At 45.2% G+C, this 15,931-nt stretch overlaps 2 protein-coding genes across 9 annotated transcripts in view; one reads left to right on the top strand and one right to left on the bottom strand.

The window, feature by feature from the left end:
- Positions 1-10,951, bottom strand: part of ANKRD13C (ankyrin repeat domain 13C) — a 50,222-nt gene extending 39,271 nt beyond the window's left edge. For all 3 annotated transcript variants that reach the window (XM_073357354.1, XM_073357355.1, XM_073357356.1), the window contains exon 1: positions 10,312-10,951. In XM_073357354.1, coding sequence (XP_073213455.1) covers positions 10,312-10,678 — 367 coding nt within the window. In that variant the 5' untranslated portion in view covers positions 10,679-10,951. The remainder of the gene's footprint in view (positions 1-10,311) is intronic.
- Positions 10,265-15,931, top strand: part of CTH (cystathionine gamma-lyase) — a 50,566-nt gene continuing 44,899 nt past the window's right edge. For 2 of the 6 annotated variants that reach the window (XM_073357364.2, XM_073357359.2), the window contains exons 1-2: positions 10,269-11,394; positions 15,395-15,477. The gene's annotated coding sequence lies outside the window, so the exon portion shown is untranslated. Of the gene's footprint in view, positions 11,395-15,394; positions 15,478-15,931 lie in introns of all 6 variants that reach the window. The other 4 variants (XM_073357365.2, XM_073357361.2, XM_073357360.2 and 1 more) reach the window with 4 other exon arrangements.

Here is a 15,931-nt window from a genome sequence, read left to right as displayed (position 1 = left end):
CCCCAAGGGAATGCCCCGTAACCCCCAAATTCATCATTTGTATATAACTGTGATATTGCATATAAAGCATGCCTTGTAAGGTATCACGGGAAAAGTTACAATCTGCTGAAACCCACTGTTCCATCTAAATATGTACATCATTAATGCATATGAAGTTATGAGATTGTGTTGTATGGTTCTCACTAAAATATGCTGTGGGTCTGCAAAGCGCCCAGATACTAGCTCCCCAAAAACAAAACTAGGGGGATAACCAATGACTGGACAGGTGTTCAACAGCCATTATCCACCAAGGGAGCTACAATGCAATGAGTCACTTGCACAAGGCCACACCAGGAGAATCACTCAACCTTGCCTAGTGGTGACTCAGTAATGCCCACCAGACATGCCTGGATTTGTGTTCTCCAAGCACATGTAGTAAGGGTATAAAACAGAACATAGGGGCCTCATGCTTGGCCTTTTTTCCTCCCCCGATCTATGCTGCAAGCAACAAGGACTCTCAGAAGACTAAAGACTCCAAGAGAGGAGACTAGCCCAAGTCTGAAATATGAACTGCAATACCAGTGGGCTGAAAAAAACCCACTTAATCTAGATGTTGCCCAGTCTCATAGGGTTGAGAGTTTAGACGAGGGGTCTCAAACACGTGGCCTGCGGGGCTATTTCCTTCAGGCCACCAAGCTCCCCGCCCCCCACCTACCTCCGGGCTGGGGTGGGCAAACTGCAGCCCGCGGGCCAAGATTGCCCCCCCCGGCGCCGCAAGCCCCGCACTGCTCCCAGCACCATGTCCGTACGGGGCGGGGCAGGGGGAGGGGCACACAGAGGGCTCCATGCATTGCTTCCAGGCACTGCCCCCTGCAGCTCCCATTGGCCGGGAACAGGGAACCGCAGCCAATGGAAGCTTCGGGGGAGGTACCTGGAGGAGCAGCATACAGAGCCCTTTCCGCGCCCCCCGCCGGAGCAGCAGGGACATGGTTCTGGCTGCTTCCTGGAGTGGAGCAGAGTGGAGCGGGGCCAGGGCAGGCCTCAACTCCCTGCCCTGAGCCCCCTCCCACATCCCACACCTCTCCTGCACCCCAACCCCCTGCTGCACTCCACACCCCTCCCTGGGGGTAGGGAGAGGGCGGAGTTCAGGTGGGAACTTCGGAGAAGGGGTTGGGGTGGGGGCATGGAAGGGGTGGGGGCGGGGCCGGAGGCAGCGAGGGGAGGGTGTCAGTAATGCAGCCCTCGGGCCAATGCACTAGTCTTCATGTGGTCATTTGAGTTTGAGACCCTGGTTTAGACTATGTGCTTATATTTTATTTTGGTAACCACTCTGACTTTTTGCCCATCACTTATAATCACTTAAAACCTATCTTTTGTAATCAATAAACTTGATTAACTCTTTATCTTTAACGGCGAGTTTGTCTGAAGTGCTTGGTAAATCTGCTCAGGTTTTCAAAAGCTGGTGTATATCCACTTTCCACTGATGAAGTGGTAAACCAATTAATAAACTTGCATTGCTCGAGAAAGAAAATACTTCCCTATTTTTCTTATTGCTATACACATTTTAGTGAGAGTAGAATTATACTATCTGCTCAAGAAAGGGTCTTGAGCAGCGCAAGACGGTATATTCCTAGGGTACAAGGCTGGGAGAATTTGGCTGGTGACTCTCTGAGATTCATGAGTGACTCTGGGAGCATTCATTCAATCTAGCTGGGTGTGGGGCTCCACATGCAGTTGTACTGAACAGTAACCGCACCTGGATGGGTTTGTGCTTGTTACTAGCAAAGCATTGAGAGAGACAACCCAGGCTGGAGAGTTAAGGGGTCACAGCGCTCTCACAGTCCCAGGCTGCACCCCGGAGATCCTGTCACACCCTTAACCTCCCATACTCCATCACCCTAGCTCTATATAGCTAATTCGGATTGTAGTATCCTCTGGGTAGGTGCCTCACAACTTTTTTTTTTTGGGGGGGGGGGGGGGCTGTCAAGTATCACACTCACCTATGAAGCTGTATAACCAATACTCTAAATACACTGTGTTGATCTAACAGGCTCCTGGAATCTCAAATAGCTGAATAGTATTTATAAAGCTTTGCAGAATGATCAAGATGATTACACCAATGAGTGCCAGCAAAATGCCTATTAAAAAAAGGGATGCAACAATAGTTCAGGTCTCAAATGTAGATTCTAAGTAGTTTATAAAACTTAATAATAATAGAAATTTTCCACTAATTCGAAGTCAACACTTTTTTTCATTGAAATTTAATGTCCTCCAACAGTGTTTGCTACCCAAATATCGCACCTTTGTTAGTGCATAAGAACTAGAAAGGGAGACCAAGAAAAAAATACTTCCCTATTTTTCTTATTGCTATACACATTTTAGTGCCAGTAGGTCTCAGCACTTTGCCAAGCTATAACAAAATGAAAACTAACCAGAGTCTTACTACTTTACATAAGTCCTATTCAGAACTCTGACCAATGTCATTCTATCCATGACTGAGAAAGCTCTCAGCAACAGATGCAGTCACTGGACATAGTCAGCAGGGAAATGGACTTAAAAAATAAATTAAAAGATCATGGAAGAGTAGAGTAGAGCCTCAGTCAGGGACCAGGATTGTGCTAGGCACTGTACAAGAACATAACAAGTGGGGTCCCTGCCCCAAAGCTCTTGCAGACCAACTATAAGACAACAGAACAGGTTGATAGGACAGATGAGGGACAACAAGGAAAAAATGAGATATACACATTACATTAGCCAGGAAGCTAGAGGAGTGGTAAAGTAACAGATTCTCAACGGTAATTTCAAAAGTCAGAAGGTTCTAGTGTGAGGAAAGTCTGGAGTAAGAAAAGAGAAGGTTCTCCTTTTTCCCCAGCAGCCAGTTTATCAGACAGAGGCTGAAGTTCCTTAAGCAAAATCCAGGAACAGTACTCTAATAGGAATCCCAGCACCCTCACCTTTGACAGCAATTTGTTCAGAAAAATATCTTTGCTTCTCACCTGGGCATTGCCTTTGAACAATAAGGCCACCATTCTTTCACATTGGTCCTTAGTCTTCTTTCCATTAGCTGCCTGGCCTATGTTTCTGTGAGTAGAGGAGCATGGAGGGAGAGAACGCTGATGGGATAAGTTAGAAAAAGTTTGGTAGAGGGGGAGAGTTATGAAGGAGAGAAGTAAGGGGAAAATGGGGAAACAGTACAAAGCACAACATAGGAAGACACAGAACGTAATGAAGAAACATTGTGATCTACTATGAGAAGAGTGAAAGCAAATGGAAAGGTAGTATAAAAGCAAGAAATGCAAGTTACATTGTAAAAAAATTATATCGATACCTAACAATGTAGAACATTAAATGAAGTGCACAAACAGGACATTATTTTACTACTGTAAAGTGAAAAGGGGTTGCTCGAAGATGGGATAGGAGTCTGCTGGCACAGGAATCTTCCACACTGAACAACAGTTGAGAATTTGTTTTTAAAAGCCATGGTACTAACACCTTAACATTCAAAAGTATGTTGATATATGGCCAAATATTGAGGGCCTTAACTCACCCTCCCATCTTTTATTTTTTAAATCAAGCCCATTAAGTTAGATTGTTAGTTTCCTAAACTTATTTAAGAATGTGAACATACTGCTTAAAAGTGCAAGGAATATTTACTTGAAAAATGCTTTAGTTTGGAATTAAGCATTCATAATACTATATTATGCACACAGCACTAGTAAATGAATTAAATCAGACAAAAGTGCTTTTTTAAATGTTAAAAATACTGAAGCATCTTCTACACAATTATCACAGGATAAGACACTCTCAAAAGGGGCTGTGGTGATGAATCGGTTTGAAGAGGGCACAAGGGAAGAGGCTGTGGAGTAGAGTAGTATTTCAAGAATATAATATCAAAAAAGACATGGCTGGCCCTGGACCGGATTACGCCAGTAGGGGCACTGAGGTTGAGACAGCTTGAAAAGATAGCAAGAAATTTTTATACTCGTTTGCCATTTCAAATGCAAGTTCAATCATATGACTAATGGAATGATATGAAAAACAAACTGGCTTATTAAAATTGAGTCATGGGTCCTGAATAAGCTATAAACATTGTAGAAACAGCCAAGAGAGCACTGAAGACCAAAAATAAAACAAAAGCGCATGCATGTTGTAAGGTTTTACTTAGAAAAATACTTTATATAACAGCAAGAAGGTGTGTAAAATTGTTCACTTGTTATTGCCTGAATGTAAGTGTTCATGCAAGGTTCTGGGTGGTAGTCCTAAGAGCTGAAGTCTTCTATTTTGTTCACCACAACACAAGTTCAGTACAGGAAATGGCAAACTTTTCCCATGCTTCCCAGTCAGTGTTCTGACCTGGAAAGACCTCACCTAGTGTTGAAAGGAGATGTCAACCAACAACATGATTAAAACATTTATATTGTGGTAGCACCTGAAGGCCACAGCTAGGTTTGGCCCTATTTTACACGACACTGTACAAACACAAAAGTGACTGTCCCTGCCCCAAAGAACTTAATTAATCCAAGAGATCCTGTTTCTCCCTCCCTTACCCCAAATATGGATTTCTTAAGTAAACTTAAGCCTAAAGGATCTGAAAACAAAATTAGAAGCAGAGGATAACTCAGCAATCAATGGATCCTAAGACTCAGCAGATACAGATGAGATAAGTTTCCCACTAGGGAATGAAAAAAAAAGCAAGAAGCAAGTTTTGAGTCCCAGAAACTAAAATACTTCAGCTCTGTATCAAAAAGAGTGAATACATGTAAATTATGACCTGATCGAAACAGAACAAGGTGTGACCAATGACCTGAAAGAAACTAAGAATTCGGTTTGATTTCAGCACGAACAGTGGAAAGATGATACAAAAATCCTTAATTGTAGTAACAACCCATAGAAGAACTAAAGAAAGTAAAGTTCAAGACAGAAACTTGCACCCAGTGACAATACACACTTACAACAATGTTTTAACGGAAGGGCGTCTAACAAATATTCCCTCCGCCCTAAAAAAGGAGAATAACTATTTCAATACGAACTACGAGTGACTAGTTTGTAACAGATTATCACTGAAAACCAATCATGGCACAACTTTTTGCAGAGCACCTCCACTAGCCAGTTTAGCCTAATCTAAGAAACCTACAGGGCCTGACTTTGGCTTGTCAGCAATCCTAGCATACAACAGTCTTATTGAACTCCATATTAAATGTGCGAGTCACCTTAGGCTTATTAATTATGGCACTGAAAATAAGGCTTCTCAAGAGTACTATCAAATATTATGTCTAGGGAAGCTATAATATAGATTTTTAAAAAAATAGTGTTAGGATTGCTACAATCTAATTACAACTAAATTAAATTACAACTACAGTTGACAACTAAAAGTCTAAAATTTTACCCATTTTTAGAAATTCTAATGCAAAATTAGTAGCAATCAGAAACCATCTGTAACAGCCATGTAGTAAGATTAACTTTTCTTACTCTTACTTTTTGTACACCGTAAATTATGACACGACTAAAACCAGCTTTTTATGATACTTTACTGTAAGGAATTTTGATTTAATGCTATTAGAGCACTAACATATGCAACACTATTGTAAAATCTGTGTTATAAGAGAACCCCTTTTATAATAGAATCCATTCTACAACAGAAGCACCACGCAAGTCACTTATGAAATAGGAAGTTACTGTAAAAGGCTGTAAGACCTTGCTTTTTACAGTGCTTGATATCACATACACGAAAGGACAGAGATTAAGCAGCCTATTACTAGAGTAATACAAAAAGAGGAAATGGAAGTAGTACAATGTAGTATATATAAATAAAGAAGGAGGAGCCTCATGCAACATCCTTGGACTTGATGCAATTTAGAAGAAGCAGGAGGTATGTTTGGAAGAGAATGAAATACCGAACCCGTGACAACGTCATAGTATGGAGTATTGTTGTAACTGTATTGATACCACAATATTAGAGAGAAAGGTGGGTGAGGTAATATCTTTTATTGGACCAACTTCGGCTGGTGAGTCAAACAAGCTTTTAAGCTTACAGAGCTCTTCTTCAGGGTCAGTTACTTATGGAAAATACAGACTATCAATGATCAGGTTCATTCTCATTCCACACTTTACTTTTGCAGCCACCACCTTAGTTTGTCCTAAAAACTGTCATGTATACCATGCATCTGATGCCACAAGTTCTAATTAATATTGCCAGCTTTGGAAAATAAGCCACTGGATCATTATAGTTTTGCAACTATTAAGGGTCTGACATGCATAAGAAGTCAATTTGTACTAACAGCTATTTAAATGATTATGAAAACGTCAAGTGGCTGTTGTGTGTATTAGTGCAAGAGTTTGGAAAGAGAGAAAATCAGATTAGTTTGCAACCTGTCACCATAAAACAACTGATGACAGACCAGATTAAGAGACTGAAGTTCACTAGATATTGAGTTTTTGCACATTTAGGATCCGACTTTCACTGGGGGCTCATCCAAGCTAGCACTAGTGCACATGCATGTTTTAAACGTGTTTTAGGTTCCAGGGTTTACATGCACAAAACATTTTTACAAGCACATATGCAAAATCCAGCACCTGTACAAGCAGAGATTCAAAGGCTCTAGCTGCAAGTGTTTGTACACTTTTGATTCACTATTATGAAGATGATGGAGTCTAAAAACCAAATTAATGGTTTTCATGGAACAGTTAGTACAAAAATCCAACTTTTCCCTTAACATGATGCCACAATGCATATACAAACAGCCATAAAGCGAGTGTGGACAACAAGCTTCTGACAACAAATGAAGCTCTTTTGGTATAGTAAAACCTATTTTACACAACTATCCAAGGAACCAGAAAGAAAGTTACTTAGAGTCTGTAAGGCTGAATAAAGTTGTAGATTAAAATTTGTATATAGAGAGTCATCCTCCCTAGAGGCACGTGCAGATCTTGTAAGTGCAGGCAGATCCCTTCCCCTTCTTCCCTGCCATTTTTCCAGATTTATCCTCTATTTGTTTAATCGGAAAACTTCAGGTTTAAGATAATACTGGTATTTTAGGGACCTTGATCAGGCTTTATGAATTAGGGAAGGAGGCAAGTCTTTGCCATTGCTCTTGTACATCTAGAAACTGTATTCTTTTAGGCTACATCAGTAGGGCAGTAGTACATTTGTTTACATTATGATAGCTGTATCATAGCAAAGGAAAGATTTTTTATTTAAAAACAAAATGAAGAATTTGCAAAGTGTACATCACAAGTTACAGGCCCTACACTTGCATTAAAAAAGAAATCCTCATATTTCCCCCCACATATCCTATTTTTTCCTATCCACAACTTTACAGAATCTTTTTGGAAGATTTTTGTTTGCAAGAGTTTACATTACAATCACTCATCCAGAGTGTCCTTCAGCTGGGAAAAAACTCTGCTCAAATCCTTCCACTCAAGTCTTAGAGCATGCGTGGAAGTGATTTTTCAATCACTTCTGTCTATTTTAAAGTTTTTCCCCAGCCAAAACTGATGAATGTCCAGAGGTGAATTTGCACAAACATAGATCATCGGCAAGTTATGAGCATGTGAAAAGATGTTACATATTGGAAGCTTTTACAGCCTTACACTACAATGCAGCTCACTAACCTGTGGTTTACATCAATAGTTTCAGGATGAAAGGCTTCAATCTCTGCTGTTGTGGGGCAGAAGGAGGGAGAGAATGAATTCTACTTTTGCAAAGAGATAGAAAAATCATAGTAAGCAAGTCTATCGCTAACTGCCAGGTTCCACACAAGACTACCACAAATAGAGATAGCAGAAGAATAGTGTCAGGGAATCCACTTGGATAAGAAGTAGGAAAGAATCTGGCCCCAAAGGATCTATCCTGACAAACCGTAATAGGAAAGCTTGAAAGGAATTCACTATAAAGGGGGTAGGCAAGATGATGAGGGCCTCACCACAATGGAAGGGAGATTGGTTCAGTAAGAAGAACTGGCCGTAATTATTCTTCTACTCAACCCCATGGCTTCTGGCTAACCCAGTGCTTCTGGATGAGAGGAAGGCCTCCTAGGGAAGCAATATCCCCAGGATTCTCCTCCAAATTCTGAACTGTCCCAATCCCACCAGTCCTTAAAGTGGGCATGCAGTAGCTGTACTCTTATGTTCACCTCTTTTACAGGATTATAATAAATTTGGTGCAAAGTATGCCTTGTGAGGTATCATTTGAAAACTCATAACTTGCTGATCATTATTGTCCAGGTAAAGTATGTGTGGCAACTTTGCATGTAAAGTTACAGGATTCCTCTGTATGCTATTACTCGACATGTTCCAAGTCTGGGGGGAGCACCCAAAACCAGTTCCCCAGAGACAAAAGGCTATCCAGTGCCTCAGCCAGGTATCATCAAAACCAAATGGACCATCATCTGGTTAAGTGGCAATACTTTGGCAGGAAAGAGGATGTGGGTGAAAATCTACATCTTGACAAACGAACAGCTGGGGGTTCCAATCCACATAGGCTGTCTCCTGAACCACAGCAGGAGATGATTCGCAAACAAGAGAAAGAGCTAGAGAGAGGAGATGAACCAAATTATTTCTCCTTTCTCTCTACCCACGGCATCCAAAACACCTAAAGAATAAAGGAAACAGCTTTGGACTTGGGGAGGGATCCTGAATGAAAGGTTCAGCCAGTAAGAATGCTAAAACATGTGGTGAGAGAGACCTTTGCTTTGATTTCCTCTAGCTTGTTAAGTTAGGCATTAGTTGAGATTTACTTTTATTTTCTTTTAACCAATTCTGACTTTTATATTTCATTACTTATAATCACTTAAAATCTATCTTTCTCTAGTTAATGAACTCGTTTTATTGTTTTATCGAGACAAGCGTGTTTGGATTGAAGTGTTTGGGAAGCTCCATTTGGGATAACAGGATTTGTGCACATCGTTTTCTATTAATAAAATGATGGACTTTATATGAGCTTGTATTATCCAGAACAGTGCTGGGCAGTACAAGAGGTACATTTCTGGGGGAAAGTCTGGGGCTGGGAATTTGCTGGTGTTGCTCTGCAGTGTGATGCAAGGGTTACTGGCTGTAGCACTTTTGCAGTATAATTTATTGAGGGAGACTGTGGCTTTGTCAACACTGGACTGAATAATAAAGACATTTATTGTTCGGGGTGTGAAAAAAACCACCCACCTGAAAGAGAAAAGTTTTGCTGACGAAAAGCTTTGAAGTGGTTTGTCAAAACTACCACCGCTTGTTGGGGGTGGAAGTTTTCTGTCTGCGGGAGAGCTCTCTTGCCAACAGTGGCTACACTGCATGCCTTTTAGCAACACAGCTGTAGCGGCACAGCCATGTCGCTAAAATGTGTGCAGTATAGACAAACCCTTAGTGTGACCAGACCAGGACTGGTAGCTCTCACAGCAAAGCAGTGTAAAAGGCAAGTTAGACAACTGAGAGGGGACAGCTGTTCATCAGTCCAGATTGTAATGTAATGTCACAGGGTGTCTGAATAAAGAGTCTTCCCCCCAGAGTATATGGGGAAGAAAATTAAGAAACTCACTGTCATCTTTCTGACTGATTCTGTAGTTTCATATATGGGAAGGTTTTTTCCCCCAGAGAGGGGAACGGAAGCCAAGATAATGTATCACATAGGTAAATGGGAAGGAATGGGGGACTCTCTCTACAAGCAGAGTGGGGTGGAAATATCTCCCCACCAATCCATCTGATGCATCCCATGGATGCAGATCAATGCTGAGAGCCTCATCCAATGGAGAATGGGATAGTGGGGAACCTTCCCAAGACCTTACCAGGGTTTATCATATAAACCTTTGCCCTGGGTGCAGATCACTGTGGAAAATTTCCTCCTAGAAAGTACTGGTAGTTGGGCAGGGGAGAAAATGGAAGGGAAATGTCTCTCCCTGGCACTGTGGTTATCATTCTGCACTATGCTCCCAGCTGTGGACCACCGTTTGGGGGAGCTTCAAAGAAGAATCACCCACTATGACTGCTTTTCTGAGGTGCAACCCCAAGAAATAGGAAACGTGGCTGTCCTTCTGACCAAATGTCTGGGGTCTGGATAAGGGGGTTCCTGAAAGTAACTTGGGAAGCAACCTATGTCCCACTGCTCATGGCCATCTTTCTGGGAGATGCCCTGGCTGTAGATGACAGATGGGTGGGTTCGGGAGGGTGCACCCACTGGGCTAGCGGGGAATTCCCAAAGAAAGTGGTCAGCCAGCCTGTCCTTCTGGCAGCTCGAGGGCGGAGCACAGGGACGGCGGCGGTGGGCTCTCTCCTGGGAGCGGAGGGTGAGGAGAAGTCTCTGCGAGGCCCTGGCTGCTGTCCGCAGGCGCGGGTCGGGGCAACACTCACCATGACTGTCCTTCTGGCCGATGCCCTGCGTGCGGATCAGTGCCGAGAGCCGCCTCACGTCCCCCTTGAAGACGCACTCGTGAACCGGGAAGTGTCCCGGGCACTTGTCGGGCTCCGCGGCGGGGCTGACTCCCCCCGGGGGGGCGGGAGCGGGGGCCGGGGCCCCCTTCAGCTGCAGCCGGTGGTGGTGGCTGCTGAAGATGCGGTGGCCCCCCGCGCGGCCGCCCTTGCCGCTGCTCCCACGGCCCCCCGTGAAGACGCCTCCGGGCGCGGGCGCCGCCTCCTCCTCGCCAGGCTCCAGCAGGTCCCCGTCCTCCTTGCTGGGCTTGTGGTCCCTGCGCAGCGAGCGCAGCTTCTCTCCGGTCATCGCCAGCGGCGGCCCCGGGGACCGGGGGCCCCCGCCGGGGAGACTCGCCGGAGGCGCTGCTGGGGGGACGAGGCACTCAGAGCCGCGGCGGCGAGTCCCGTCCCGTCAGCATCCCCTACGGGAAACAGCCCGGACGCAGCAGGCTCAGGGGAGCCGACAGTCTGCCTCCCCCCTCCGCCCTCCGGCCGCTCCGCTCAGCGGCTCGACCGCGCCGCCATCTTGTCGAAGCGATCTCGCGAGAGCCCCGCGGCCCGGCTGGGCGCGGAGAAGTTGGCGTGAAAGGAGGAGCAGCGGCAGCCGGCGAGGGGCGGCTGAGTCGTCGGCGCCGCCGCCGGGAGCGGGTTGGGCGGGGCGTTGAGCGGTATGGGGGCTCCCGCGGAGATAGGCAGGACGCACGCTGCCGGCTGCGGCCCCCGTCATGGCTACGGTAGTCACGGCTCAGCCGAGCGGCCATGGCCCTTGTAACCCTGGGTGGCGCCCCCGCGGTCAGCCTTGTTACAGCGCCAGCCTTCCGCAGCTCCGGCTGTCCCGGCTTCAGTCCGGGAGGCCCCGCGGGCAGTGGGACTCCGTCGGCCTTGGGATCGCTGCGGGGCTCAGACCCGAGACAGCTCGCAAGGCCCTGGTAAGGGGTGATCCAGGGAGCCCCGTGCCCGCTCCACACGGCCACCGGCTCCTTAGGTAAAGCCGCTGATGCTCTTAGTCCAGGCTGTTGCCAGGTCAGTCCCTGCTGTGGTAACCTAACTGGTCACACTCCTACTAAAAAAAAGGTCCTACCTCGTAGTTAGGCCTGGTAACCTACTTTGCCTACAGTAGGAGTTTAACACACTTATTAATACAGCTTCTCCCTCCTCTAGGCATGACCTGTGGGGAGAGAAATAGAAGTGTAGGACTGTAAGGGACCTCAGTACGTCAGCCAGTCCAGTTTCCTGCGCTCAGCAAGGCCTGATCTACTTATACATAGTCCCTCCTGAGCAGTGTTCCCTCTAATTTTTGACAGGCCATGTGTGCAAAAAATTTCTTCTATGCAAATTTTTGAAGCAGAGTTCAAATTTGTGCGCCATGCGGCAAATGCACCCAAGCAAATAAAATGCTTATACATTTAAAAAGTTTTGATTTGCAATTTGTGGTAATAGTTTTACACCATGTTATTTTATGTCATTTTTAAATACTTAGAAAAAGGAAATTTAACTTCCTTTCCCCCTCTTGCCAGGTAGTAGAATCTGGCTGTGTTGATAGATGGCGGGCAAACAATCTCAAAAGTCACCCGTAAATGATATTTTGGCCTGGCTCCGATGTAGTATTTCATTTTTTGTGCGTGCAGTGTTTTTCTTTCTGTGTGTGGGGTTTAGGATCTGTGTGCGTGCACATATGTGCACAGCTTAAAGGGAACAGTGCTCCTGAGAGGTGTTTGTCTAACCTCTTCTGAAAAACCTTGGTTTGGCTCCCTTTTTCTTGCTACATTTGCAGAACAACAAGGAGTCTGGTGGCACCTTAAAGACTAATCTGTTGTCTTTTGTGGATATAGACTAACACGGCTACCCCCTTATACTTGACATTTGCAGAACATAACTGTCCACATTCCCCTCAGCCAAGAGAGGGGGGCACACTGTGTTCCACTTCAACAACTACACCACTGGTTTGGGGCTGATTTAGAGCCAGTGATTGGAAGCTATGCTAAATTACGTTTTTTCCCTTTAAGGTTTTTCCTCTTCTTTTTAATTATCAGATCCATTCTTTTATAAAAAAAAATTCGGTAAAACTTGTTTTACAACTTAGATAGAGATAAATTTAGTATATGCATAAATGCATAATTATAAGCTGACCTATGGAAGTCCCTAGAGCAAGTTTATAAAAAACATAAACCACATGCACCCAGGGAAAAGCAGCCACCACTGGGGTGCTCTTCAGCAGTAGGCTAGACAATAGCAGATGTGTCTGCCTCAGTTTCCTCTGCTGTTTGCCAATGAAAAGAACATAGTTTCCCATAGTGCCTGTTACAAAGCCCATCTAAGGACATTATTTATATATACCAGTACAAAAATTACCCAAAGACCTTGTAATAAAACCATTTTCTAATTTCCACAACAAATATTCAAAGATACAACAGTTGTCTTTTTCTGTCCCTTCTGTAGGTCATCCACTTGAGAGTCAATAACAGCACTTTGGTCCCAGTTTCTTTTGTCCCTGATCCAGGGACCCAGTATCTAGGTCTCCCTGTCCTCTCACTTTTCCTACAGCCCTTCACTCAGATCTGCACCCAGAGGGCTCCCCCTGCTGCAGTGTGACATTCCTCCAGCCCTCCCTGCCTGGGAATCCACCCTCCTGCAACAAAAAGAAAAGGAGTACTTGTGGCACCTTAGAGATTAACCAATTTATTTGAGCATGAGCTTTCGTGAGCTACAGATGCATCCGATGAAGTGAGCTGTAGCTCACGAAAGCTCATGCTCAAATAAATTGGTTAGTCTCTAAGGTGCCACAAGTACTCCTTTTCTTTTTGCGAATACAGACTAACACAGCTGTTACTCTGAAACCTCCTGCAACAATAATCTTGCTTCTAGGCTCAGCTTTTCCTGACTGTAGCGGGGTAATTACCCCGCTCCTGCCCTGAACGGTTAAAAGCAGCCCCGGGGGAGGGCTGGGGCTGGGGAAGGCTGAATGGAGAAGCAGCCTCAGCTGTGGCCACAGCCCAAGCAGGGCCCAGCTGGCCCTTAAAAGAGGGCAGTGGACCAGGAGCAGACAGTCTCTGTCAAAGGGCTTGGCTGTTGGGAAGCTGAACAGAGTACCTGAGGAAAAGCCCCAGGTTGTAGCCTTGTCAAAGGCCAGAAAGGTGCAAGGGTGCAGCCCAGGGTAGGCAGAGGCACCCAGTCGAAACCCCCCTTGCCTGTGATGATTAGCTTATACAAACTGCAGTTAGCTCCAGTGAAAGGGGGCTAGATGGTGACTGGCAGTAGTCAGTGAGGCAAGATGGGGATAGTGGGTGGGGGTTCCCCTGGGTGGGGAGACCCTGAGAGCAGGTGTACTGCCAGGGGGCAGCGCCTGAGGACAAGGGGCATGGGTCCAGGAGGGACATGGGGGCCAGCAGCAGCGAGGCACTAGCCTGCAGAGGGCACTCCAGGTGAAAAAAGCTAATTCCCAGGATGACTGACGGGGGAGTCTTGCCAAGACCAAGCTGGATCTTTCCCTTTTCCTAGTGGGCCACTTCTTGAGGGGACCTAGCTTTGGTCAGTTCTCACAACAGCTTTTCTCTAAGCTCCTCACTAGCAGCTCATAGTTACTGTTCTCCTTCAGACAGTTCTCCACTAGCCTTTCCTTTGGGGTCCAAGTGCCATCTGTTAAGCCTAATTGAGGTTCAAGTGACCAGTCATAGGTGCACTGGCTTCTTCCCTCTAAAAGGGCCACTGTCAACCTGTGACACACCCTAAGCAGGAATTTAAATTTATCAGTCATACGTTTTCCTATATGTCAGAGCCCCCACCTCCCTTCAACAATTGCATTTATTTTTAAAACAGTGCTTCCCAACCAGAGTTCCCAACAGGAGCAGCAGCAATAATAAATCCTAAAATACAAAGGTGGATTAGGGGCTTGTGGGGCCCTGGGCCACAGCAAGTGGGGGCCCCTCCCCACCTCTTGCGCCTGCAGTCCCCTCCCACACCTCTCTCTGGCACTCCTGCTGGGGAAATGGCATCAGGGCACAGGGGCTTGCCCCACCCTCATGCTTGGCACTCCTGCTGGGGAGTGGGGTTGGGGCACAGGGACTTCCCCGGCCTGCCTGGCACTCCTGCTGCGGGTGGGGTTGGGGAGAGCGGGGGAAGCCCCTGTGCCCCGACCATGCACCTTGGCAGGAGCGCGATGCACTGGGGTGCCCCAATTGGCTGGGACCCCTGGGCATGGGCCCCATTGGCCCAGTGGCTAATCTATCATGGCTAAAATCAGACTGAGGAAGATAAACTAAACAAGGGGGTAAGGTGGGGAGAGAGACACACAATTAGACTACAGAGAGAAGACTGACAAAAGGACAGGGAGCTGCACTGGTCATCAGTGTTTTTGCATATTCATTTGGGACCAAGCTCTAAAGGGACAGTACACCAAGCCGTAAGGGAGAGAGTACCTCGTGGCTTTCTTAAAGAGCTCCTCTAGCTGACTCAAGGAGTAGCATCCAGCTCTTTTTGACTGGTAGGATGGTAGTGATAATGCAAGGCCCATAAGATGGAGGAAGAAAGTAAGACGATATGGAATTTTGGAAGATACTCTGTATCACAGCAACCGTCTCTCTGGCCAAAGAGCTGGATGGGGGAGATGGTAGAAAAGTTTGAAAGTAAGAGCCAGTAGGGAAATGTGAAAATAATTGAAGAGATCTGGGGAAATGCACCAAAACAAGGTAGGAAGCGAAAGGCAGGCAAGAATAAAGAGGTAAAAGAAAAATTGCACAAAATCCAAAGCAAGAGAAGAACAACTAAATTATTTCATTAGTGTATCTGGATTTCTTTTTATTACCAATCCAATTAATAATAATATTTACGCTCAAAAATAAAACCTTCCTACTGAAATATTGGAAGCCTCCTTATCTGAAAATATGTAAAGAGATATGCTACCCTCCCACCTGCTTCCTCCCAGGCACAGAAAAACACAAAACTAACCCCCTGAGGATAGTAAATGGAACTAGCTAGACCAGCCTGATCTAAAAAATTTAATTATATTTTGTCTTAATGTTCACAGTGATTGACTTGATACAGATGAGACATATTTCTCAAGAGGAGAAAGAATAACAGCTGGAGAAAATTAAGCTTGAGCAAAATCAGGTAATAAAGAAATTAGAACTGACAAAACTCCAGGATCCTTCTTAATAAGAAGTGTTATATAACTCTCTCCTTTCCTTTGGGGCTGTCACTGTTTCTGAAGCTGTTTGTTTATAAATATTTGTATTTGCTAAGAATTCTCCTTGTTCTGAGGTTGCTCAAACTGTAGTCCATGGAACCAGGACAGAGCCTCTTCTGGTGTACCATAGAATGAAAAATGTTGAGAACCAAATATTAGGTTATTGGAGTCTGAAAGGAGTTACCACACTAAAGGTGATCCTGTATATTTCGAGAAAGCCCTACGGAATCCCTCCAAGAACAGAAACAAAATAATGTGATATGGTGATGTGTCAAACTGGAGGTAGGGAACGAGATTCTACATGGAAGAAATGGAACTTTATTTTCTCCTTGACCTCAGTCTACCCACCCAGGCCTCTCACAATATAAGAGTGACCGT

The sequence above is a fragment of the Lepidochelys kempii genome, chromosome 8, assembly GCF_965140285.1.
Source record: "Lepidochelys kempii isolate rLepKem1 chromosome 8, rLepKem1.hap1, whole genome shotgun sequence".
In the NCBI taxonomy this organism is placed as follows: Eukaryota; Metazoa; Chordata; order Testudines; family Cheloniidae; genus Lepidochelys; species Lepidochelys kempii.
This window is presented reverse-complemented; position numbering and strand designations above follow the sequence as displayed.